Source organism: Zootoca vivipara, chromosome 12 (genome assembly GCF_965207765.1).
Source record: "Zootoca vivipara chromosome 12, rZooViv2.hap1.1, whole genome shotgun sequence".
Classification (NCBI taxonomy): Eukaryota; Metazoa; Chordata; class Lepidosauria; order Squamata; family Lacertidae; genus Zootoca; species Zootoca vivipara.
This window is the reverse complement of record NC_142595.1, coordinates 8,553,461-8,576,567: the sequence shown is the minus strand read 5'-3', so window position 1 is coordinate 8,576,567 and position 23,107 is coordinate 8,553,461. Positions and strand designations below refer to the sequence as shown.

At 44.0% G+C, this 23,107-nt stretch overlaps 3 protein-coding genes and 1 long non-coding RNA gene across 5 annotated transcripts in view; 2 read left to right on the top strand and 2 right to left on the bottom strand.

Moving 5' to 3' along the window:
• Window positions 1-1,137: 1,137 nt before the first annotated feature.
• Window positions 1,138-6,864, bottom strand: LOC132593143 (uncharacterized). The gene is made up of 5 exons (XM_088656182.1): window positions 6,744-6,864; window positions 2,708-3,002; window positions 2,528-2,604; window positions 2,266-2,320; window positions 1,138-2,053 (listed from the first exon to the last, which is right to left on the bottom strand). Exons 1-5 carry the CDS (start codon window positions 6,840-6,842, stop codon window positions 2,049-2,051), a joined length of 531 nt encoding a protein of 176 aa, XP_088512308.1. The 5' UTR covers window positions 6,843-6,864; the 3' UTR covers window positions 1,138-2,048.
• A 16-nt stretch (window positions 6,865-6,880) lies between these two features.
• Window positions 6,881-11,707, top strand: SMIM19 (small integral membrane protein 19). The gene is made up of 3 exons (XM_035137098.3): window positions 6,881-7,074; window positions 7,924-8,048; window positions 10,226-11,707. Exons 1-3 carry the CDS (start codon window positions 6,914-6,916, stop codon window positions 10,291-10,293), a joined length of 354 nt encoding a protein of 117 aa, XP_034992989.1. The 5' UTR covers window positions 6,881-6,913; the 3' UTR covers window positions 10,294-11,707.
• A 1,052-nt stretch (window positions 11,708-12,759) lies between these two features.
• Window positions 12,760-15,775, bottom strand: LOC148683771 (uncharacterized). The gene is made up of 2 exons (XR_015946688.1): window positions 15,231-15,775; window positions 12,760-14,507 (listed from the first exon to the last, which is right to left on the bottom strand). It is a non-coding gene; the product is annotated as an uncharacterized LOC148683771 (long non-coding RNA).
• The window catches only part of SLC20A2 (solute carrier family 20 member 2), a 78,706-nt gene continuing 70,402 nt past the window's right edge, over window positions 14,804-23,107 (top strand). For both annotated transcript variants that reach the window (XM_088656180.1, XM_035134319.3), the window contains exon 1: window positions 14,804-14,875. The gene's annotated coding sequence lies outside the window, so the exon portion shown is untranslated. The remainder of the gene's footprint in view (window positions 14,876-23,107) is intronic.

The window sequence follows — 23,107 nt, the reverse complement described above, 5'->3', positions numbered from 1 at the left end:
AGGATTTTTTTTTATTTTGCTTCGACTCAGACCAACACGGCTACCTACCTGTAACTGTCCACAGACAGTCTTCCAGGTCATGTGGCCAGCAGGACTAAATCGCTTCTGGCGCAATGGGACACCGTGACGGAAACCAAATCGCATGGAAATGCCATTTACCTTCCCACCGCAGTGGTACCCATTTATCTACTTGCACTGACATGCTTTCGAACTGCCAGGTTGGCAGGAGCTGGGACAGAGCAATGGAAGCTCCCTCCATCGCGGGGATTCGAACTGCTGGCCTTCTGATCGGCAAGCCCAGGAGGCTCAGTGGCTTAGATGACAGCGCTACCTGTGTCAGTAGGGGGCATAGAACCAAAATGAGACATGTCTCCTTAAAAAATCAAACTAGATTTGAGGCGACACCAATATTGGGAGCCGTTTAAAGATTTCCATCGTTTTTGCAACACACACATGCATGCAGTGGAGATTTAAAACCAGGGTTTTTCTTCTCTGAGATGGGCTGCCTTCCCAGGCTGAAAAGCCCCATCTGCCCCTCACTTCCCTACAGCACCTGCAGACCCATGGAACCCCTATTGGTCGTGTCTGTTTGGTCGTGTCTGTCTCTGTATTAATTTTCTGAGGGTTTGAGAGCCATTGGCTACCCTCACCTGCTTTACCTGGCTGGTCAAAGTCTTTCCTAGGGTGTGGCTGCTGTTACATCCTGACGGCTTTTACAGACCCTCCAAGTGTCCCTATTTTCCAGGCACATCCCTAATTTGGAGAAGCCATCTCGGTTTCTGATTTGATCCCAGAATGCCCCCCTTTTCCTTAGGATGTCCCTATTTTCATTGGAGAGATGTTGGCGGGTATGGAGTTATCCAACTCCTGAGCTGTCTGAAGACAATCCTGTACATATAGGGAAGGGTGTTTTTTTTAAAGAAGTTTAATGTTTTATTATGTTTTTATATATGTTGGAAGCTGCCCAGTGTGGCTGGGGCAACCCAGTCAGATGGGTAGAGTATAAATAGTAAAATTATCATTATGGAATGGGACATCCCTATTCTCATTGGAGAAATGTTGGAGGGTCTGCTTTTAAGAGCCACAGATGACACTCACAAGACATTTGTACTGACAGTAAACACAGAACAAAAGTAATATATTTAAGCATTTAATGTACCTTTTTTCATCAAAGTCAGTAAGAGATTGTGTATCAAAATAAGTGCGATACAACTACAGTTAAATTTGGTTTACTTGCACATAAAGGGACACAGGTAAGAAACATTTTCATGAACAGAAGGATGGAGTATGTGTGCATTATAATAAACCAAGTTTGTGTTCAACCAAAAGATGAGGATCTCCCATTACTTCACTCCAGGGAAAAGTTAGAACTAGGAAGGAAAGAAGATGCTGGACCTGCTTCACTGCTTGGAATTCCACTTGCAGCTTCAGCGGTCCATGCAGCCTCTGAATATTTCTCAAAGTAGAAAAATTCGTCTTATCTTGATTTAACAACAACAAAATTATCTGGTATCTCCAAAGGATGAACAGGGAAAAGTTCGCTCTTCACATTTGTAAAGCCTCTGTTCATCACATCACAGCTTTCAAATGCTTCAGCAGCTGAAAAATCAGAATCTGGAATACTGTCCTTCAGCAGGAGGGTGGGGAACAAGGGAAGGGGCATGTCCCCCTACCTGATCTTATCAGTGCTCCCCACTTGGCCCCCGTACAGGCGTCTTCCGGCCGGCCTAGCACAGAAGCAGCAGTCAAAGTTTCCTCCCTCTCTGAAATAACTTCAGATGATGTTTTAATGGGAGGAAACTTAGGCTGCTGCTTCTGTGCCAAACCAGGCCGGGAAGGAGCCATGCCCGTACGGAGAGGGGGCAGTGGGGCAGCACTGCGAGGGATCACAGCCGGTAACCGCCAGGATGTTGTCTGCTTCTTCATCCCGGGAGCTAGATCTGGAGCCTCATACAGTTCTTCAGCTGAGATCCAGACGATCTGAAATTCATCTTTGCACCGTCACCCAATGCCTCTTCCTTCCGCCAGCTGGCATCACTGGGGAAACATCAAGCTGTTTTTTTATATAAAAAAGAAGGGGGGAAAGGACAGTGGTCAAGGACAATGGGAGTTATAGTCAAACAACACCTGTAGGAAGGCTTTCAGTTCCCAAACCCGCCTTATTAGTGTAACCTTTTTTCTCAGAAATTCACTGAGAGCATGAACACGTACGCTCAACTTGTAGGGTGTTCTCCCCTCCCCAGGCAAAATTCCCCATCCTCTTACCTGCTCTCTTTGGGGGAGGCTTGGGCAGCAGCCACAGTGGTGCCGACAGGAGACCCTGCAAGAAAGAAGGGATCATTGAAGCAGGGGAGAACGGGACGCTAGGCACTGCTTCTTGGGCTCAGATCCTGTTTGCTGCTTTCCCAGTGGCATTTGGGTTGCCCCTGGGAGAAGAGGAGGCTGGACCAGGTGAGCCCTTGGCCTGATCCTGAATGCCCTTCTGGTGTGTTCCCTAAGGCTCCCCTCCTCCCCCCTGTCCCCGTACCTCACAGGCGAGAGGCCGTTGTCTGGGCTCCAGTCCCTCCCGGAATGTGACGGCTCCCCAGCTGAATTTTTCCCTCGCTGCAAAGGAAACGGAGACATCAGCCGGCGCCTGGCTCCCAGCCACGTTAGCCCCAGTCTGGGGCAGGAGGGTGGGGGACAAGGGAAGGGCATGTCCTCCTACCTGATCTTATTAATGCTCCCAACTTGGCCTCCGTACGGGCGTCTTCCGGCCGGCCTAGCACAGAAGCAGCAGTCAAAGTTTCCTCCCTCTCTGAAATAACTTCAGATGATGTTTTAATGGGAGGAAACTTTGGCTGCTGCTTCTGCGCCAAACCTGGCCGGGAAGGAGCCATGCCCGTACGGAGAATGGGCAGTGGGGCAGGACTGCGAGGGATCACAGCTGGGAACCGCCGGGATGTTGTCTGCTTCTTCATCCAGGGAGCTGGACCTGGAGCCTCATCCCTGGAGGCGTGGCCCTGTGGAGGAAGAAGGACATCATATAAGAATGGGGGCACATTCAGCTGTCTTAGCCACACCAAAGATTGAAAGGCTTCTCTCTCCACTTTCAACGGCCCTCCCTAAAAAAGCTCAACAACCTGAACCCCCCAAAATGGGTTAGATCCCTGCCTGTTTTTAACTCTGTGAGTAGATTGCAGTCTCTTGGGAGTTGGCCACCCCTGTCTTATGGGTTTCCACGTTCTCACCTTTGGAAAACTCAGTCATAGTTGTAGAAAGAAAACAGTTGTACAGCAGTCCTTTCAGGCTTTGAAAGCGAGTTTGAATGTTGGGCGGGGGGCAGTTGAGAGTTTGTTGAGAGTGGTGGGTTCTAGAAGGGGGGGCCAAGGAGCGGCTTCTGATTGGCTGCAGGAGCTTCCTTCACTCAATCAGAAGCCGTGTCGGACCTTCGGCGTCCAAAAAACGTTCGCAAGCCGGAGCACTCACTCCTAATTATTTTATTTGTTGAATTTATATTGCACTCTTTCTCCCGAAGGAGGCCAGAAAGACATGGGATGTGGGTCTATTCTTGGCAGTTTCCCGTAGATATGACACAGCTGAGGCGCAACTGGAAACATTGTGTGAATAAAAACCACCGACTTAAAACTGCTGAAACTTACCTGCTTCTTTAGATATGTGTCAGCAATGCGGACCATAGTAGCTAGCTTTCTTATTCTGTTGGGTTGCTGCTAGATTTTGGCCTCCTCATACATAAATGTGGCAGAGACACTTAAAGAACAAATACTGTTGCTTCCATCATGCCTACTTGGACCCATCAACCCTTACATCCGGGCCCTATTTTGCATGCTTAAATAATTCAATAAATAAACTAAATCAATAACAACAACAACTTTGGGGCTGTGAAAAATTCACTCTGTGTGTTTTGCTCTCTTTTTGTTGGTTATTCCCATTGTAGAAGAAGAAGAGGGTAGGGCTCTTTCTCTCGCTCCCCATCCCTTTCCCCACAGTTGCAGCCTTCCACTTTCCTTTCACTTGGCTGAATCAGGCCCCACAGGTTTAATCAGATGTGCATCCAAGGGCCAATTCTGACTATCTGTACTATCTGCACCCCGTTTACCGTACGGCCCTCTAAGGAGGCCTTTCCCATCCACTGTCCTGTTTTCCAAAGAACGTTGTTGGTAGCGATGGATTTGGCTATCCATGCCAATGAGCCTTTGATAGTATGTCCACCGCATAGGAGTCCCAACAAAAGCATAATGGAAGGGATGATGCTGCCGCTATGAAGTTCATGGTAGGGCTAAGCCTCTTAACTCTTCCTTTAGCACCATAGGATTGTAGAGCTTGGAGGGACCACAAGGATAATCCACCCCCTGCAATGCAGGAATCTTTCAACCAAAGTGGGGCTCGGACCCACAACCCTGAGCCATGATTGGTGGTCAGCATTTAATCTCGGCCCCTCTGGCAGTGAGCAGCATAGCACCCCTTTGCCACATTTGGGGGTGTTTTGGGAAGAAGCCAGAGGTCACCACTGTATAGTCTCCCATATTACATATTTAAGGTTGCATGTTATCTTATGATCTCCCGTTATAAATCCGAGCTTCCCAATTTTAAACACAATATATGCGGAAGAAGGTCTTGGGGCTTAGTGCCATATGAAAAGATTTTAACCCTAAGATATTGGAAGTAATAGCTTGTGTATATATAATAACTACCCTCTAATAACTTAATAATCCACCTTCCCTTTTTCTTCTTCATTAGGATTCTTCTGGAGACTGGAGGGGTTCTACCTCAGAACATACAGGATGATTCTGTAACAGACCAGAACCAAAATGTAAGTGTCTATGTTGTTTCTATATTGCACACTACTTGGATTTTTTTTTAATTAAGAAGTTCATAAATGCTTTTAAATATATTTAAATAAATAAATAAATATGTGGCATAAATGCTACAGAAAACTCTTTTGGCGCTTAGTGTTTAGGTAAAGTTTGTGAGTTGTTTTTTACAACTGTGATCAGTATTCCTTGTCTGTCTGTGCTAGCACTGTGTTGTGTTTGTGTGTGTGTTGTGAATACACTGCACACAGTCCAGTACTGTATTATTATATTCAGTCAGCTCCACAATTATGTTTTTTCCTGACATTATTATTTATCGTTTCCAACTGCTTAAGCAGCCACCAGCCAGCAAGCAAGCGATACAACAACCTAGTTGTGTGGTACACAATTTTATTCTCTACTCATTGTAAAAAAAACACCAACACTATTATTGCCACCCAAACCTTGTGGGCGTATTAGCAAGCCTTCTGACTGATGCAAAAATTGGGGTTCGGCTTTTACTGCCCATCTCCGCATAAGACTCTGAGACCCCTAAGTCCATGATGCAATGCAATCATAACTCTGCTACATGTGTGTGCCCAGGGCCAGATTTAGGTTTGACAAGGCCCTAAGCTACTGATGGTAATGGGGCCCTTTATATGTCCAGGTGTCCTTTCTGAACAGCAAATTGTCGCTGTTTTTTATGTTGAATATGTACTATATGGTAATTTATGGCGCTAATAGGTATCTAAAGCCATTTGTACATAACAAAATATGTATTTTATCAGAGTAATTGTTGAACTGAAATACAATTAAGAAGTGATATTTTAGGGAGCAAGCTAGCAGGCGGGGCCCATTACTTACATCATAGGAGCCTACACAACACAAAACACTGTTGCTGTATGTAGGTTTTATTTTATTTGTTTTTTTATCTTATATTTTGGAAATGTACATCCAGTTGTTTTTTCCTTTAAAATTTTTGCCCCCCCCCAATGTTTTGAAGAATACATGGATAAACACGGTTCAAAAAAGAACATGACGATATGCTTAGACTAAAGGAGTGAAGTGGGAAAGACAACATGAATAAGGCACGTTATAAAGAGATTAAATCAAAAGCCTAATGATTGCAACGATAGCATTGACTATAATATATGAGAAAGTCGAGTTGTGGAGGGGAGTCGTGGTGGGTGTGGTGATGGGAAGGATCTTTGTGTAAATACAGTGGTTTATTTTTGTTTGTCTATGTATTGGTATTGTGTCCCCCCCCCTTTTGTATTATCAAATCTCAATAAAAAAATTAAAATATTTTTGGAGGTCCTCTAGAGCCTGGGGCCCTAAGCTATAAGTTGTTTAGCTTATACTAGTTACAGGTAGGTAGCCGTGTTGGTCTGATGCAGTCAAAAAAAAAATTCCTTCCAGTAGCACTAGCACCTTAGAGACCAACCAAGTTTGTCATAGGTATGAGCTTTCGTGTGCATGCACACTTCTTCAGATACACTGAAAGCTTATACTGTACGTCAGGCGTGGCCAACTCCCAAGAGACTGTGATCTACTCAGAGTGTTAAAAACTGGCAGTGATCTACCCCTTTTGGGGGTTCAGGACAAGGTTGTTGAACTTTTTCTATGAAGGAAAGCCCTGTTTTTTTGGGTTCAGGTCAAAGTTGTTGAGCTTTTTAAAGAGGAGGAAAGCCCTGTTTTGGGGGGTTCAGGTCAAAGTTGTTGAGCTTATTTTAGGGAGGAGGAAAGCCACATTTTTGGGGGATGCAGGGCAAAAATGTTCAGCTTTTTTTTAAGGGGAGCTAAAGTTGTTGAGCTGCTTTGAGGGGAGCCAGTGATCTACCAGTGATCTACCACAGACGTCCAGCGATCTACTGGTAGATCTACCTGTTGGACGTGCCTGCTGTACGTAAATCCGGCACCGCGTGTGCCTATTTGCGTTTGCAAACCTACCGGTACGTCCAAAGCCACCCGGAAGCCAGCAGCGGCGCGCGATGGCATTGCATTTGCATTTCTTTGCAAATCCAGGGCTCTTTCCGCAGGATGTGACATCAGGCGCCGGCCTCTTCCTCCCTGTTTCCCTGCATCCTTTCCGCGGTGCGGTGCGCGCGGGATTCCCACCCATGGCCGGTGCGCGCGTGCTGGGCGAGAGCGGGGGCGGTGGGGGCGCCGCCGCCGCCGCGGCCCCCATGGACTACTCGGTGCACGAGGCTTGGAACGAGGCCACCAACGTCTACCTGCTGGCGGTGCTGGCTAGCCTGGCCCTGCTGGTGTACGCGCGCAGGTGGGCTCCCCCCATCTCTCTCCGTGCTAATGTAGATCGGCATCGCAGAGACGCCCGCTGCGCATTGTTGGGAAACTTTAGCGTGGCGGCGCCTGCCCTTTGGAACTCCCTGCCACTCGGGATCCAGCAGGGCGCCTGCCAAAAGGAAGCCCGCTCAGGCGCGGTGGAAGTCGAGGTGGCTTGAATCTGCTTTAGTGTTTCATTTTTTGCTTTGCATGTTTTCGAAGTAGGGGGTGTGGATGTTTCTGGATCTTGCGGTTTTGAGTCATTTTGTGAGGTTTTTTTTCTCCTTCTTTTAACAATCAAGCGGTGGAGACATTTTGTGGAACAGGTGAATAATGTATAAAAAGGCAGGTGTGGATCATGGCATGAAGTGCATGGAAGGATGGGGTGGAGCAAACAGGAAGTGCGACGTTCAGAGTGGGGTTCAGCCTGTGTGGTCTTACAATATAGTCCAGGCACCCCCAAACTGCGGCCCTCCAGATTTTTTGGCCTACAACTCCCATGATCCCTAGCTAACAGGACCAGTGGTCGGGGAAGATGGGAATTGTAGTCCAAAACATCTGGAGGGCTGAAGTTTGGGGATGCCTGAATAGTCTCTGAATGGGATAGTGGTGGTATCCTGCAGTGGTGGTAAGACTTGCCGCCTAAAGGAACGGGCTAATTCTTGTGCTATGGCCGTCTAATAAATGTCCCAAGCAAGCACAAATTTCATGGTTCTGCAGATTGCTTCCCCCCCCACCCCCATTGGTGGCTAATCTTGCCACTTACAACTGGAGGAGACATGATATGGCACTTTATTATTTATTACTTTGTTGCTTACATGTTGCTTGTCCTCTTGGATTTTAGAAATAAAAGGAAGATCATGAGGATTTTTACGCTACCTCCTGCTGTAGAAGTACCACCTGAGCCAAACTTTTATGATAGTGTGAAAAAAATTCGTCTGCGACAGCAGCTAGAGATGTACTCTATCGGTAGGTATACTTTATCGGTAGGCTCCCAGTACGTTTCTGAGCACAATTCAAAGCATTAAAGCCGTAAAACGGCCTTGGTTCAGTATACCCGAAGGAGCGTCTCCACCCCCATCATTCAGCCCGGGCACTGAGATCCAGCTCCGAAGGCCTGGCGGTTCCCTTTAAAAATGTGTTGGGGGGGGGGTTATTGGGTTGCTGTTTTAGTTTATGTATTTTGTGGTTTTATATTCTGATTTTATTCTGTGAGCCGCCCTGACACCTGCGAGTATAGGGTGGTATATAAATTCAATAAATAATAATAATAAATAACAATAATAATAAAAGTTGCAGGGAACCAGGCAGAGGGCCTTCCCAGCAGTGGCACCCTCCCTGTGGAACACCCTCCCATCAGGTGTCAAGGAGATAAAGAACTACACAACTTTTATAGGACACCTGAAGGCAGCGCTGTACTGTATTGGGAATTTTTTAATGTTTGAAGTTTTATTATGTTTTTATCTTTTGCTGGAAGCCACCCAGAGTGGCTGGGGAAACCTAGACAGGGTGTTGTTGTTGTTGTAGTAGTATATTTAAAGATACAGAGCTTCTAAAGATACAGAGCTTCTATTCTTTATTGCAATTCATAACTGAATATATGTCAAAAGGAGACTCAAAATAGAAATAAACATTCAGGATATTTCAAAATTCTTAATAGAAAGATGTTTCAAAAGTTTCCAAGCTTACGAGAGTACAGCTCTCTTCCTGCATGTTATACAGAGAGGTGCAAGGGGAAAGCCAAAACTATAGTATTGTGGGATGTCAGTATACAGAACGCAGCATAGCTTGTGAAAAAGGGGAGTCACAAATCCCAATGGATGTTCCAGGATTTGCAGTTGGTTAGCAGCTATGCTGGTGAATCTTGTCACATTACTGCCTACCGTAGATGGGCAGTAGGCTGTTATGACCATGTGGTCATAAGAGGGCATACAACTGTTCATATGTTTCTCCTTCTATTTACTGTTAATGAGAGGGGAGTAGCCTTCATTTTAGTTATGATGTCCTGGTAAATGGATGTTCAGCCAGCCTAGATCAGAAACAAGTAGGTGGGACTTGCAAGTAAATGTTGCAGTGTGTTCAGGGTGCCAGCCAGCCATGCTTTTTGCTAGGATAATTCCTCCATGGGATTTCCATGTGTCCAGCCACCCCACCCCACCTCTGCCCTAACAGATGCTCGGTGTTCTGTAGTAGCTTCATTGGGCTTTTGCGAGAAAAAGGCTTTTTTGGGGGTACTTCTGCAGACTTGATACCTCTCTGTTTTGGTGTTGCTTTGGTTTGATGTTAGTATATAGGATGACAGTATTTATCCTTTGAAATCATGGTCCAGGTACTCTCCAAAGGAGGTTCTCCTTTCAGTATAATGGAAACAAAAAGAATACCTGCTAGACTGATGTGCACAAAGGTTTGCTCAAAGCCAAACACAGAATACAAAACAAGAAGTTGCCAGTGTCCAGGTTCCCCTGTGATAGAGAGCAACATGTGGGTTTTTTTTGGGGGGGGTACTCTTGGCCTTTTTTCAAGCTTCCCATTTTTTATTCTAGGGATGTAAAACCAGTTTACAGAATCTAAGTTGCAGAATTACAATACGTTTCTCATTTGCGAGTGATTTTTCTTACTTGCAGTGTCCATTACATCTCCCACTTTTCCTTCCAAGCAAACCCTCTGAAAAACAGCACATCATTCCATGCATAACCTTAGTATCAAACTTTGTTAGCAGGTTTGGGGTGTGATTCTGCAACTTCTTACTGCCTGCCATTGTTGGGCATGTGCTTATATCTATTGCTTCTATGATGGTAAATCGAAAAATGATGTGCCAGTAACAATTACTATTAAATGTGGCCATTTTGCACTTGTGACAGAAGGCAAATTTTTATCCTAAAATGTGTGCATTGGAATTTGCTGAATGTGTATCGTGCTAAATATGTGCTGACTTAGTTTGTTAGCTAACAGATAAACAATGGATTTGAAGTAACTACACGTTGTTGCTGTTTTTTGGGGGGGAGGGAAAGAATCTTATAATAGGAATTTAACAATTTCCTGTATGTTTACGTGGAAGCAAGTCCCACTGTGTTCAGTAGGGCTTAGTTTCTAGTAACATGTTTAGGATTGCAGTCTAATATATCTAAATGTGTTTATTTTTCTAGCAAGGAAATATGATCACCAGCAGCAACCTCAGAAGCAGACTGATAGTGTACAGCTATTGGTGGAATGAAGTCTTTAAACTCTGAAGCTGAGAGGATGACGGAAAGTTTGGGATATAGTCTTTTTCAATGCGACTTGAATAGTATATCAATTTGTATTCGTAATTATTGCCTTGAGAAGACGTATGTAAATGTACAACGAGCATTTTCTGAAATCGGGAAAATTAACATGGCTGATACATATTGGTCCTGTTTTCCAGTTTGCATTACAAATGATTTCCAGTAAGAGTTGATAAAGTGAAAGCAGGACTGCTGGGACGTTCAGTGTGGGTATCACAGCTATTCCCATTCAAAAGGGATGAGAAAGGCACATGACATTTGATGTGCCTCAGTGCAGTTAATAAAGTAGTTGGTGCTGGCAGAGAACAGAATATATATTGAGAGGCTCACAATAAATACCAAATGTCCTGTTTGGGTTATAGAATATAGATCAAGAGATAAAAATATTAGAATGTACAAATTTTCCTTTTTGAACTGGTAAACAGTGGTAGATAAAACAAGTAGTTAAGAAAGTCACTTATTTTCAGGTGGAGGCTCCGCAGGGCATGGATATTTTTTTTACCTGTTTTAATTGTCTTCCTGGTGTTTTTTTTTTAAATCTTGTTAAGTTCCATTGTTGTTGCATCTGTTGTTGTTTTTAAGCCAGGATACTCGCAGTTAAAATGGCTTAGGACCATTGAACTCAATGGAATTAAGCTGTTTGAAGTTTAGGCAGTTGTGGCTAATTAGGTGGTCCTAATTAGAACTAAAATAAACTTAAAATGTTTTTGGGAAAATGCCTATTTGACTAAGTCAGTAGCAAAGCTGCAATTCTTTATGGGCTGGGGGAGCATGTTTTCTTCTTGGGTTGTTAAATGGCACTTTAATGAGGCACTATTACAAAGAGGGTTACATAGCTGGAGCACAAGGTAATAAAAACGTTCTTAGCGATTACAAGCTAGAACTGCTTGGAATCCAGATCCACCTTTAATGGTCAGTTATAAATGTATTTGCAAATATGTCAGACATAACTGATTATGGTGGAATTATGGAGTGATTAGGTGATGCAAATAATTTATATGTAGGTGCTCATAAATACTTGAAGAAATGTGAGATAATTGTTCTAGGCACATTTGAAAACATAAACGTGATGAATTAAACAATGAATTCCATCCCTAAGTAGGCGGCGACTTTCCAATTTTGGTTAAAAATAAAAAGAGAAGATTAACAAATTTCTGTCTAATGTTAAATAGCCATTTCTGTCTAGTGTTAAATATACAACTACATGGTATTATTGTAATATAATATATCACTTCAATTGGACTGTCTGGTACTCTTGTGCCCTGGGTAGCAGCTGTAAACTTGCCCTTGCAAAATGCTTCTGTACTTTCAGTGTATAAAATGTTTTTGTATTTTATTTTTAACAGTAAAATGCATTTAAAGTTGGGTCTGTGTGAAGCTTATTTTTCCTGAACTGACAGCATTTTTATGAGTAACATGCATGTAAGTTTTAAAATTTATTTCTTACAAGGATGCACATTTTTTTATTTTTTTAGCTGGCACGTTAAGAATTATTTATCAGACTTAATCTCTAGTGAGGGACGCCGGTGGCACTGTGGTCTAAACCACAGAGTCTAGGGCTTGTCGATCAGAAGGTCGGCAGTTCGAATCCCTGCGATGGGGTGAGCTCCTGTTGCTCGGTCCCTGCTCCCGCCAACCTAGCAGTTCGAAAGCACATCAAAGTGCAGATAGATAAATAGGTACTGCTCCGGTGGGAAGGTAAACGACGTTTCTGTGCACTGCTCTGGTTTCGCCAGAAGTGGCTTAGTCATGCTGGCCACATGACCTGGAAAAACTGTCTGCAGACAAACATCTGCTCCCTCGGCCAATAAAGTGAGATGAGTGCCACAACCCCAGTCGTTCGTGACTGGACTTAACGGTCAGGCATCCCTTTACCTTTTTAATCTCTAGTGAAATCTGTACTTTGTAAAAGTTTCTCAACTCTTTTTGGCAGTGATAAAGGTTTTCTGGGGGGGAGGGGAATGAACAAGGGAGAATCGTGGAAGCGCTGCCTTAGCTTGGTAGGCTTTTCTCAGGTGGCAATTCCTGAAGCAATTCCTCTGAAAGCAAAACAGGGCTACCAGCTCACCACAGAGACGGTGCTCCTTGCTCAGGGGAAACTTTCCAACTCTGCAGCAAACTGCAGCAGCAGCCCGAGTTTGCTCCCTAAGGAACCAGCTTGGGACCACCTGTTGAGCATCAGCAGTACATCACTTGGGAAGACAGGTGAACTCATACCAGTGTACTACCAGTAGAAGAAGCAAAGGTCACCAGTGCCGAAGCAATGATTTTTCAACAGGGTGGATAAAAATCAATGATTTTTTTAAAAAAATCAAAAAAATCGGATTTTTTGATTTAAATCAGATTTTTTTGATTTAAATCGATTTTTTTTGATTTAAATCGATTTTTTTTAAATAAAATGCTTTTTGAGGAAAATATTTTACCATCCAAAGGTTATTCCATCATGAAATAAAGATTAGTTTTTTAATTATGTAGAATAAGGTTGTATATGTTTAATTTTTGGGTAAATTAATTCCATTAATCCATTCACAATGTCATGCTCTTCCAGAGGTTTTTGTAAGATTATTGGGCAGTTTCTCTGCCTACAAGATATTATCACAGATGCTTGGTTTACTTTTGCAGTTCTCAAAACTGAATTTGACTCAACAGAGATCACATGCCTCTTCTTCACAGCAAAAATGTTATAACATGAACAGAGTTGACAAAAAGACCTTAATCCTATTGTTCTACAAACCTATGAATACAGAAACAACCCCTTCAGTGCTAAGTTTCAAGAAGTTCAGTGAATAGAATAGAAACAATATTTTTCTGATTGTTTGGAGTGGACAGTATTTAAGTTTTTCATGTGTAGGCTGGGCTGACAGTCTAAGTTTCTTAAAATATATATATTTTGTGTTTGTTTAGCCAAATTAGTTAACAAACATGGATGTTTGTTTAAGCAAATAACATATGCTGTAATGTTATTGTTTCAGTTGAATAAATCTATTTAAATTGTTATTATTAAGGTAATGATTATTTTTCTCCTTCCTAAGTACAACAGTAAAGTTGTCCAAATATGAATGATTAACTTATTAAACTGGGGATAAAAAACTAATATGAAAAGTTGTTATTCTAAAAATCTTCATCTACTTGCATATTAAAGTTATACCAGCAAGAATTAGTCTTTATGTAGAAAACTATGATTTAAATCAAGCCTTACTGATTAGTGATTTAAATCGTGATTTAAATCAGTTTGATTTAAATCAAATCCACCCTGTTTTTCAACGTCAGCTTCGTTGGACTGGTCATGTTGTGCGGATGCCTGATGATCATCTTCCAAAGCAACTACTCTATTCCGAACTTAAAAATGGAAAGTGTAATAATTGTGGTCAACAAAAGACTCGAGGCAAATTTTAAAAAAATGTAGTATAAACGCTGACAACTGGGTAACACTGGCCTGCGAGCGCTCCAGTGGGAGAACAGCCTTTACCAAAGGTGCCATGGGCTTTGAAGTCACTCGAAATCAGTACGCAAGGGAGAAACGAGCTAAGAGGAAGGCACACTTGGCAAAGCCACACCGTAATCAACTCCCGCCTGGAAACCTACGTCCCCACTGTGGAAGGACGTGTGGATCCAGAATTGGCCTCCACAGTCACGGGCTCATTGTGAAAACCATGTCTATGGAAGACAATCTTACTCGGCTATGAGGAATCGCCAAAGAAGAAGACTTTTAGAAAAAGCATGGACCACACCACATGTCGGTGGTGCCCAGTCCCAGCGATGGCAGGAGGAGCCTGGATCTCTTGGGGCAGCTCTCACTTCTGGCCCAAGGGCAGCGTGGGCCCAACACAGGAGGTGCCAGTCACACATGCCTAGAGGCACAATAAATAATAATGTTGTTGTTCAGTCGTTTAATTGTGTCCGACTCTTCGTGACCCCATGGACCAGAGCACGCCAGGCACTCCTGTCTTCCACTGCCTCCTGCAGTTTGGTCAGACTCATGTTGGTAGCTTCAAGAACACTGTCCAACCATCTCATCCTCTGTCGTCCCCTTCTCCTTGTGCCCTCAATCTTTCCCAACATCAGGGTCTTTTCCAGGGAGTCTTCTCTTCTCATGAGGTGGCCAAAGTATTGGAGCCTCAGCTTCAGGATCTGTCCTTCCAGTTGAGCACTCAGGGCTGATTTCCTTCAGAATGGACAGGTTGGATGGATATAAAAATAAAATAAAAATAATGCCATTTTATTATTTCATTTATTCAAATAAACCACCCCCAAGCTCTTATCCGCGCGAAACCTGCCCGTCCCCCACAAAACCAGAAGCACCCAGGGGGCGGTGTTACCCTATTCGTCTTCCGCGGTTGTTCCGCTTCCGGCGGCGCTTTCCTATTCCCCCCCTCCGCGATCTTATTTTCCTGGTGCACATCCGGGTCCTGCCGGCGTGCCTGGCGCCCGTTGTGTAGGAGCGCGCGCGCGTGACACAGAGAGGCTGAGAGAGGAGGCGGGCAGGCAGGCAGGCAGGCGAGGCGCCGGGTCTGCAGAGCGCGTGGCTGGACGGTGAGTGAAGAGAGCGGGCGGGCGCGCGCGCGTGTGTGGAGATGGCGGTGTGTGGAGACGCGGTGGGTCGGGCCGCGTTCCCCCCTCGGAGGCTCCGCCGACCCGGTCACGGTGACCCGAAGAAGTCGCGCGGGCTTTGGGACCGGCCGTCCCCGCCGCAGCCGCCGCGGCCTTCCCGACCCCCGCCAGCCGCTTTCCTTTCCCCCTCACGAGTTGAGGCTGAGCCCGCGGGTCGTGTGACAGCGAGCGGCGCGGGAAGAAGGCGGCGAGGGGACCGGGGAGCGGTGGGGATGGGGTGGGGTGGGGAGAGGAAATCACCACCACCGAATAAAAACGGAATATAATAACGCCTTACCTGTCCCGTTGAAGCCAGGTGCACCTCCTCTCCGCTTCCCCCTCCATGAAGGTTCGCGTGACGCTTCTCTCCCTTCTTCGGTTTAAGAGAACTTTTTCATGTCAGTTGCCTCGCCGGCCAGGATGCACATGCAGCCCCCCCCATCCCAAAAGTTCAACTGTTATCACTGTTTTTTATTACCATTTGGTAAAATGTCCCCTGGTTGTCCGGTCTGGCTGGGACGAAGTCCCTTCTTCAGTCAGCTCATACCCAGCGTCGAGGTTGTATCGACTGTTCTCTCTGTGTTTGTTTGTTTGTTTGTTTCCCCTTTGTTTGTTTGATTCCCCTTTTCGTCTTGAAGGAGAGGGTGAGCAGCAGCAGCAGAGATAATCTCATTTATGTTTGTTTCATTTCTCAAGTTCGTATGCCAAAGGTTTCAGGGCCGTTTGTAGTATAAAATGAGAGGGGGAAAAAAGATGCTAAGGTGGGAACTGCGTGGTAGGGTGAAGGGGGGTTTTCTGGTCAGAAAACCTTGGAAGGCTGCTTAGCTAAACATCCCTGCACTAGTAAAAAATTCCTTCAGTAGCACCTTAAAGACCAATTAAGTTTTTATTTTGGTATGAGCTTTCGTGTGCATGCACACTTCTTCAGATACACACTAAGTGACTCATTTTCTTTTAATCTTATGTATGATCTTAAGTATGTTTGTTTAAAAATAAGGGCACGTTACTTCATCCAGGATCGTAGCTGTCAAGTTCTCCCTTTTTTAAAGGGATATTCCCTTGTGCTGAATAGGCTTCCTCGTGAGAAAAGGGGAAACTTGACAGCTATGTCCAGGATTTAAAATGCCTGCAGTCTAGGGATTATAGCCCTGCTCCCCCCTCCCTTTCTCCATAAGGCAGTCAGGCCAAGATTTGCTTTAAAAAGGTACCTAAATTGTTGAGGAAGTGGTACACTGCTGTATCTGGGAGGGGTTGTTACACATAAAGTAGAAAGTGGGCATGCCTGAACTATTCCTGTGCTGCTTTGTAAAGATAATATTTTTTTATTTTATTTTAAGCATTGTTGCCATGTTATGAGACTGGACGGGCCAGACTAGGCTTGATGTCAGTTATTTGGCATGCATGAGTTTTAATACATAAATATGCACCAATGGGAACTTTTCTCCCCATGCCATTGTTCCAATCTGATTTAGCCCTGCACTGATTATTTATGTCAAACTATGCACAACATTACTAACCACTAACATATCTAAAGGTAAAGGTAAAGGGACCCCTGACCATTAGGTCCAGTCGTGACCGACTCTGGGGTTGCTCGCTAATCTCGCATTATTGGCCGAGGGAGCCGGCGTACAGCTTCCAGGTCATGTGGCCAGCATGACAAAGCCACTTCTGGTGAACCAGAGCAGCACACGGAAACGCCGTTTACCTTCCCGCTGTAGTGGTTCCTATTTATCTACTTGCATTTTGATGTGCTTTCGAACTGCTAGGTTGGCAGGAGCTGGGACCAAGCAACGGGAGCTCACCCCGTAACAGGGATTCGAACCGCTGACCTTCTGATCAGCAAGCCCTAGGCTCAGTGGTTTAACCCACAGCGCCACCTGGGTCCCTCACTAACATATCTAGTTAGGCCCTAAAATATATTTACAAAGAGGTTCAGAAGTGCAGTTATTACTCTGTTCCCCTTTAAGGTTAATGCCTTATTTGAAGGACACACAAAATAATACTGCATTCCTAAGTCCTATTTAATTAAGTAGGACTTCTGAGTAGGATTGCACTGTAAGGAAAGTTTGTAGGCAGTTCTTCCTTTGAAGACCTATTTTACGTGTCATGGCCAAGTCTTTTATAGACAAGTTTCAGCTAATATTTTTGGGTGGGTCCTGAAAGTACTTTTGTAGGCATGTTCGCACATAAGGGAAATGAATAATGTCTAAAGTACAATACTTTGCAATACTTGTAGTTATCTATGCTGAATCAAATATCTTGGTTGAAGAGGGCAAAAGAGCAACAGGTTACATCTAAGACAAACTGGAGTGGCTGTTTAACAGACATTTTGGGAATGTTAAGCATGTAACAAAAGTAATATGGAAGATATGTGGTCATTCACATCCATTAAAAGCTGATGGCAACATTTTATTGATGGCTCTGTGTTGCCTTGCAGCTAGGCACATGACTATGAGAAGAGCAACTGACCATTGTTAAATAAATATGCAAGTGGTGATGGGTGTGGTAAGTCCTCATTGACCTCAAATTAAAGAAGGTGCTTGTGTGAAGTAGGGAGCCTCCTGAATCTGTCGAGGCTGCCTGCATGTTCTTCAGCCTTTATTTTCCAAACAGGTTCAGAATGCCCCTTGTTTTTGATCAGTCATTAAATTTCCATCTGTTCACACCATGAACACCACTCTTAGTGTGATTCCAGTGCATTCCAGGATGACTTAACTTTGTACTACAGTACTGTGAGGATACTGCTTTTTTGTAGGCTGGGAGGAAATGGGATAGCAGTAGTAAATAATATCTTAATAGGTAACCCACTCCTGTCTCTTGCACTGCTGGTACAGGCATTGTTTCACAGTTGGCCCTTTGGCTTGTGCCAAGGGTGCTTCCTTTATCTAGCGGGGAGAAGAGATAGAGCAACCTCACTGAAGATCCACAGGCAGCTATGGGTATGCAGACATTGTCCGCAGAAGAGGATAAGAGTACATATTTGCATTATCTATTTGAAATTTCACAATCTTTTAACTTTAGGGTGGTAATGGCTTCATATTTCACCGGATATAACTTTTAAAGACACACAACTTTGTCTTCAAATTCCTGCTACTGAGTTGCTAAGATCTTGCTGCCAACCCCAACCCCTGTGCTTTGGATATACTGTATCAAGTGGGAAGTATTATTGGCAGAGACAAAGCTGCCCAAAAGGCAGTCCTGACTCTGCTTGGTCCTGGCTTTAAGGTTTTGTTGCTGACTTAATAAAACACTGAATAATTTTGGACCTGGTTTTCTGTGCATATAAAATAGTATTTGTTCACCCAGGCCTTAGCTGGTCATTGAAACCAGTGCCATTAAGAATTTTCTAGTGGCTGTGATTGTTATTGGTTTTAATGTATTTATTGGATTTTAACATCTTGCTTTTATTGTTGTGTTTTAAATTTTCCTGGAAGTGTGTGGTATTACCTGCCAATAATAAGATAGTGTGGTTGCAGATAATCCAGACGCCATCTGTGAGGAGATGAGGGAAAATGTTTGCTGAATGGTGTTCTTTGCCCATTTCTGTGTGTGATGTTGGTGCTAGAGTAGTATGATGATTTGGGCATGAATTCTGTTCTTTTCTCTCTCCACCCAACATACCTCCACAAGTCAGTTGTGAGGAGAAAATGGCGAGAGGGGTGCTCTATGCATGTTTTTCTGAAATCCTTTGAGCACAAGCTTGTTTTAAATGTAAAAAACAACAACAGATTAGTGACTGGTTTTGGGTGCTTCTTGCTGTGCTGGATTGCAACATGGGTCACCATTAGTTCCTATAATTCTCGATTACATTTAGAAAAGCAGTGGCTGAATCCTGAAAGAGACCAATGTATAAGGGGATGTTGTAAAATTGAATATCTCATTAAGAGATTTAATTTTCAGGTGAGATACATACAAGATGTTAGTTAGACATATCCTTAACTGGGTTTGTTACTTGCCTCACTGGTAAAAGAGAATGTGGCAAACGTTTGTGATTTAATGAAAATTCAGGCAGAATGCAAAAGCATGGGTTGCTTCTCAGTTCTGCACACATAAAAGGATGGATAAAGCAAGCACTAATTTCAGGTGCAGTATTATTCCAGTCATATCACAAGGTTCAGGCCATACTGTTGGGCTTCTAGTAATAGGCTATTATTCTTTGGATAGCTCCTGCACAGAGTTTCCTTTTTAGGGCAAATACTGAAAGACATTATAGCTGCAGTGGGTGGAAGGAAATGTTCGGATAGAAGTGCGGTAGGAAGTCTGATAGTTTGTGATTGTTCAGTTGCTTCCAGTTAATGTATACACATATGAATGACTGATATAAGTACAGTAGACAGAAGCTTTGCTACTGCCTTAGTGAATATGTTGAACTATGGTAGATTTACCAGCATGCTCTGCATCTATCACTGTTTATGTCTTGTTTACCAAGGTAGTTGTGGTGATCTAACAATGTTTTGCATACAGATCTAACAATGTTTTGCATACATGGGAAACATTTTCCCATTTAATGTACCAGAAAAGCTCTGAAGTTTTAATTAGCTCCATGTATCCTTTCCCATTTATAAGAATTTACCTTACTAAAGCTATGTTCTTTATCTCTAGGGCTGTTATAGTGACAGCCTTTCATCTCTTGAATGCCATTATTATTTATTTATTTAATTTCTATACCACTTTGTATTTTTAAGAAAAATCTCAACGCGGTTTACAGCATACTGTATTAAATTGATAAAACATAAATAAAACAATCTTAAGAAAGTCAAATATAAAATATACAGTCAAAGCAACATAACAGAAAACTAAAATATTATCTTGAAGATTTCAAAATAAAACAAATGCAGTGGTGGCGATGTAGAGAGGAAGGGATTTTGCCTCATCACTAATGTTAATTAATTTTGTTCTTTATAATTATTGTGCTTCGAGGGCTGTTGAAAGAGAAGGCAAATGAGGGGCAATGCTAGTGAATGAGAGACCATTTGCTGAAATGCACCAAAATTGGATAAGCAGTTCTTGGCACTGCTGAAAATGTTAATTTGAAAACTGAATAGTTCAGTTCAGATGAGCTGAAAACACAATAACTAATCTCTGTAGCTGATTATCATCCCCTCAGTGCACACCTGATGGTTGGAGCATCCTGTTCTATGGGGTCCTGCTGATAGTGATCAAAGGCTATGCCCATACGCAAGAGGCAAATGTGTACACCAAATTCTTTTGGGGGTGTTGACCTCCAGTGAGCCATATTCAGAAGTTTTACTTGGCTAGGCATGCTATAGATGCAGATCTGGGATCGCATTATAAGGAGATGAGGATCAGACTGGGCCCCGACCAAAGGTCTGGCAGAACAGCTCTGTCTTGCAGGCTCTGGAAGGTTGTCAAATTCTGTAGGGCCCTGGTCTCTTGCGGCAGAGCGTTCCACCAGGCCGGGGCCAAGGCCAAAAAGAGACCAGTCTAACCTCCTTGAGGCCTGGTACTTCCAAGATGTTATTGTTTGTGGACCGTAAGGTCCTCCGCGGGGCATACCAGGAGAGGCGGTCCCATAAATACTATGGCTGTATAGGGCTTTAAAGGTTTAAACAAGCACCTTAAACCTGACCCAGTACACCACTGGGAGCAAGTGCAGATGGTATAGCACTGGATGAATGTGATCCCACGGTGAGGACCCCGTAAGGAGCTTGCCGTGGTGTTCTGCACCCGCTGGAATTTCTCCGTCAGCTTCAAGGGCAGCCCCTCGTAGAGAGAATTACAATAATCGAGCCTAGAGGTGACCATTGCATGCATCACTGTGGCAAGATCAGGGCAGGAAAGGTAAGGGACCAACTGTTTAGCACAGTGGAGGTGGAAAAATGCCGCCTTTGCTGTAGCAGCAACCTGCACCTCCTTAGAAAGGGAGGCATTGAACGTTACACCCAGACTCATGACAGAAGGCTGTGGCACCAATTGAGCCCCCGTAAGAGATGGGAGTTGGCCCCCCAACCCCATGTCATCCTGACCCAGCCAGAGGACCTCTGTCTTTGAAGGCTTTAACTTCAAACGGCTCCCACACAACCATCCAGCCACAGCTTCCAAACATCTGGTCAATGTGTCTGGGGCTGAGTCAGGGTGGCCGTCCATCAACAGATAAAGTTGGGTGTCATCAGCGTATTGATGACAGCCCAGCCTGAAACTCCAGACAAGCTGGGCAAGGGGGCGCATAAAGATGTTAAAAAGAATTGGGGAGAGGATTGTGCCATGTGGCACTCCACAACACCAAGGGGTGCCGGGACATCAACTCCTCCCCTAGCGCCACCCTCTGTCCCTGACCTGAAAGGAAAGAGTGCAGTCATTGTAAGACTGTGCCCTGAATCCCCACGTTGGCAAGGCGGTGGTCCAAAGGTTTGTGGTCGACCATGTCGAAGGCTGTTGACAGATCTAAAATAATCAGCAGTCCTGACCAAACTCAATCCAGCTGCCTACGGAGGTCGTCTGTTAGGGCGACCAGAGCCATCTTGGTACCATAACCAGGGCGAAAGCCGGACTGAAATGGATCCATTATGAAGTAGTCAGTAAGCTGTGGCATATTTGATTCCTGCATTGCCTGTAATATTTGCAGAAAAATAATGCAAGCTCTCAAACTGACACACACATATTCAATAAATAGTCCCCTGAACCCCCCCCCCTTTGAGCTGCTGTTTCCCTATAACGTGAAGCTCATACAAGTAACTGCAGGATAAAATGGTGGGGCAAGATGTTACATAAGGAATGGAATGAGTTGAAGGATCAACCATTTCTGAAGCATGTCTATAAATTGCCAAAAGTGATGTGGGACTTTTATTTTTCTGTAGAAAGTTTTCCAGTTTCAGAACTTCATTGTTAGATAACATTAATTAGTAACATGATGAACATTAATTAGTAACATGTTGAACACAAGGTCAACTTGGGAAGCTGGAATGGATGCAGGACATACCAACCTGAAATCAATGTTACAGAGTTGTGTCCAACTAAGTTTTACTAAGAGTAGACCCATTAAAATTAATCGGCACCAGTTATTTATGTTATTATTTTCAGTGGGAAAGCAGGTGGCACCTGTGGTCTAAACCACTGAGCCTCTTGGGCTTGCTGATTGTAAGGTCGGCGGTGCGAATCCGCACAATGAGATGAACTCTTGTTGCTTTGTCCCAGCTCCTGCCAACCTAGCAGTTTGAAACCATACCAGTGTAAGTGTAAGTAGATAAATAGGTAAAGGGACCCCTGACTGTTAAGTCCAGTCACGAACGACTCTGCGGTTGCGGGGCTCATCTCGCTTTACTGCCCGAGGGAGCCGGCGTACAGCTTCCGGGTCATGACTAGGCTGCTTCTGGCAAACCAGAGCAGCGCATGGAAATGCCGTTTACCTTCCCGCTGTAGCGGTACCTATTTATCTACTTGCACTTTGACGTGCTTTTGAACTGCTAGGTTGGCAGGAGCAGGGACTGAGCAACGGGAGCTCACCCCGTCACAGGGATTTGAACCGCCGACCTTCTGATTGGCAAGCCCTAGGCTCTGTGGTTTAACCCACAGCGCCACCCGTGTCCCATAAGTCGATAAATAGGTTTAGTCATGCTGGCCACGTGACTTGGAAAGTTGTCTGCGGACAAATGGTGGCTCCCTTGGCCTGAAAAGCGGAGATGAGTGCTGCACCCCATAGTGGACTTCAAATGGAAATAACCACCCAGGGGACCTTACCTTTACCTTTGCCTTACTCAGGGCTAGCACTGATAGAATCCATAATGTTTCCTCTCTCCCCCTCCCATGACTATTCTTAGGAAAAACATATTTATGTGCACACCTCTTCTAGCATGCGAAAATTAGTATGTTAATAGTTCCTCGGTCCTTAAAATTGAAGGCTCCAAACCTGTGCTCGCTTAACTGGGAGCAATCCCCAATTAACTTGCAAGTAGACATGTATAGCATTGCACTGCAACTAATATATGAAATGGTATGCTATTAGGTTGTCATATCCTAAAATACTTGCAGGTGTTCTAACTATTTTTAACTCAGTACCATATTTGCTGTATTGTAAGCTATTTTATAAACATGTGTAGCCTTGTAAAGCTGGCTATGAATACATTAATAAATTTCCAAGCTTTGAACTTGTGAACATAAGCATAATGGATCAGTTTTGCATTTTGTGAATGGTGATTTTTGCCAGTTTCTCTCAGC